Source organism: Octopus bimaculoides, chromosome 1 (assembly GCF_001194135.2).
Source record: "Octopus bimaculoides isolate UCB-OBI-ISO-001 chromosome 1, ASM119413v2, whole genome shotgun sequence".
Taxonomy (NCBI): domain Eukaryota; kingdom Metazoa; phylum Mollusca; class Cephalopoda; order Octopoda; family Octopodidae; genus Octopus; species Octopus bimaculoides.
Window position 1 is genome coordinate 60,002,527 of NC_068981.1, and position 658 is coordinate 60,003,184.

The following is a 658-nucleotide window of genomic DNA, read 5'->3' on the forward strand; positions in this document are numbered from 1 at the left end:
TATATATACCATAAAGGAAAAATTTAATCGTCATTAAAGGTGACTGGGGATGTCAAAGCACCAATACTCCTAGAAAAAACACTTATATATATATATATATATATATATATTGAAACATAAAACTTACATTAATGAAAGGCACGTTTGTCTGAATATGTTACGCTATTATATTAATTCTTTATAGTGAATTTAATGAACTATTTGTAGCGCAGAATGATATAACTCCATAAAGAATCAGAAAAAACATTTAAGAACCAAACATTTATTAAAGTCATTCATTCAAATACAGGATGGAATGTAATAATTTACTTACTTTTGGAATAAATATGAGCCCAACTGTTATAGTACTTGTAATTTGAAGGGATAAAAAATGCAGCAAATACATGATATCTGGTCCGACAGATGATTTTACAAATTGCCTGTGGTAAAGATTAAGATATAAAATGCATGTAACGAATTTATTAAAAGCTGAGTGATTTAGGAGCATATTATTGTCAGTGCGACACAGAATTCAATATTATTGGGAAATCCATATACATGTTACTCTTGCATATCTATCTATCTATCTATCTATCTATCTATCTATCTATCTATCTATCTATCTATCTACCGATGCTTGTGTGTTTACGTCCCCGTATCCTAGAGGTTCGGCAAAAAA

The 658-nt window shown here is 29.2% G+C and overlaps 1 protein-coding gene across 1 annotated transcript in view; it reads right to left on the reverse strand.

Annotated features, from left to right (window-relative positions):
- LOC106876327 (uncharacterized) overlaps positions 1–658 on the reverse strand; it is a 74,364-nt gene that overhangs the window by 9,211 nt on the left and 64,495 nt on the right. The window contains exon 11 of the mRNA XM_014924828.2: positions 314–419. Coding sequence (XP_014780314.1) covers positions 314–419 — 106 coding nt within the window. The remainder of the gene's footprint in view (positions 1–313; positions 420–658) is intronic.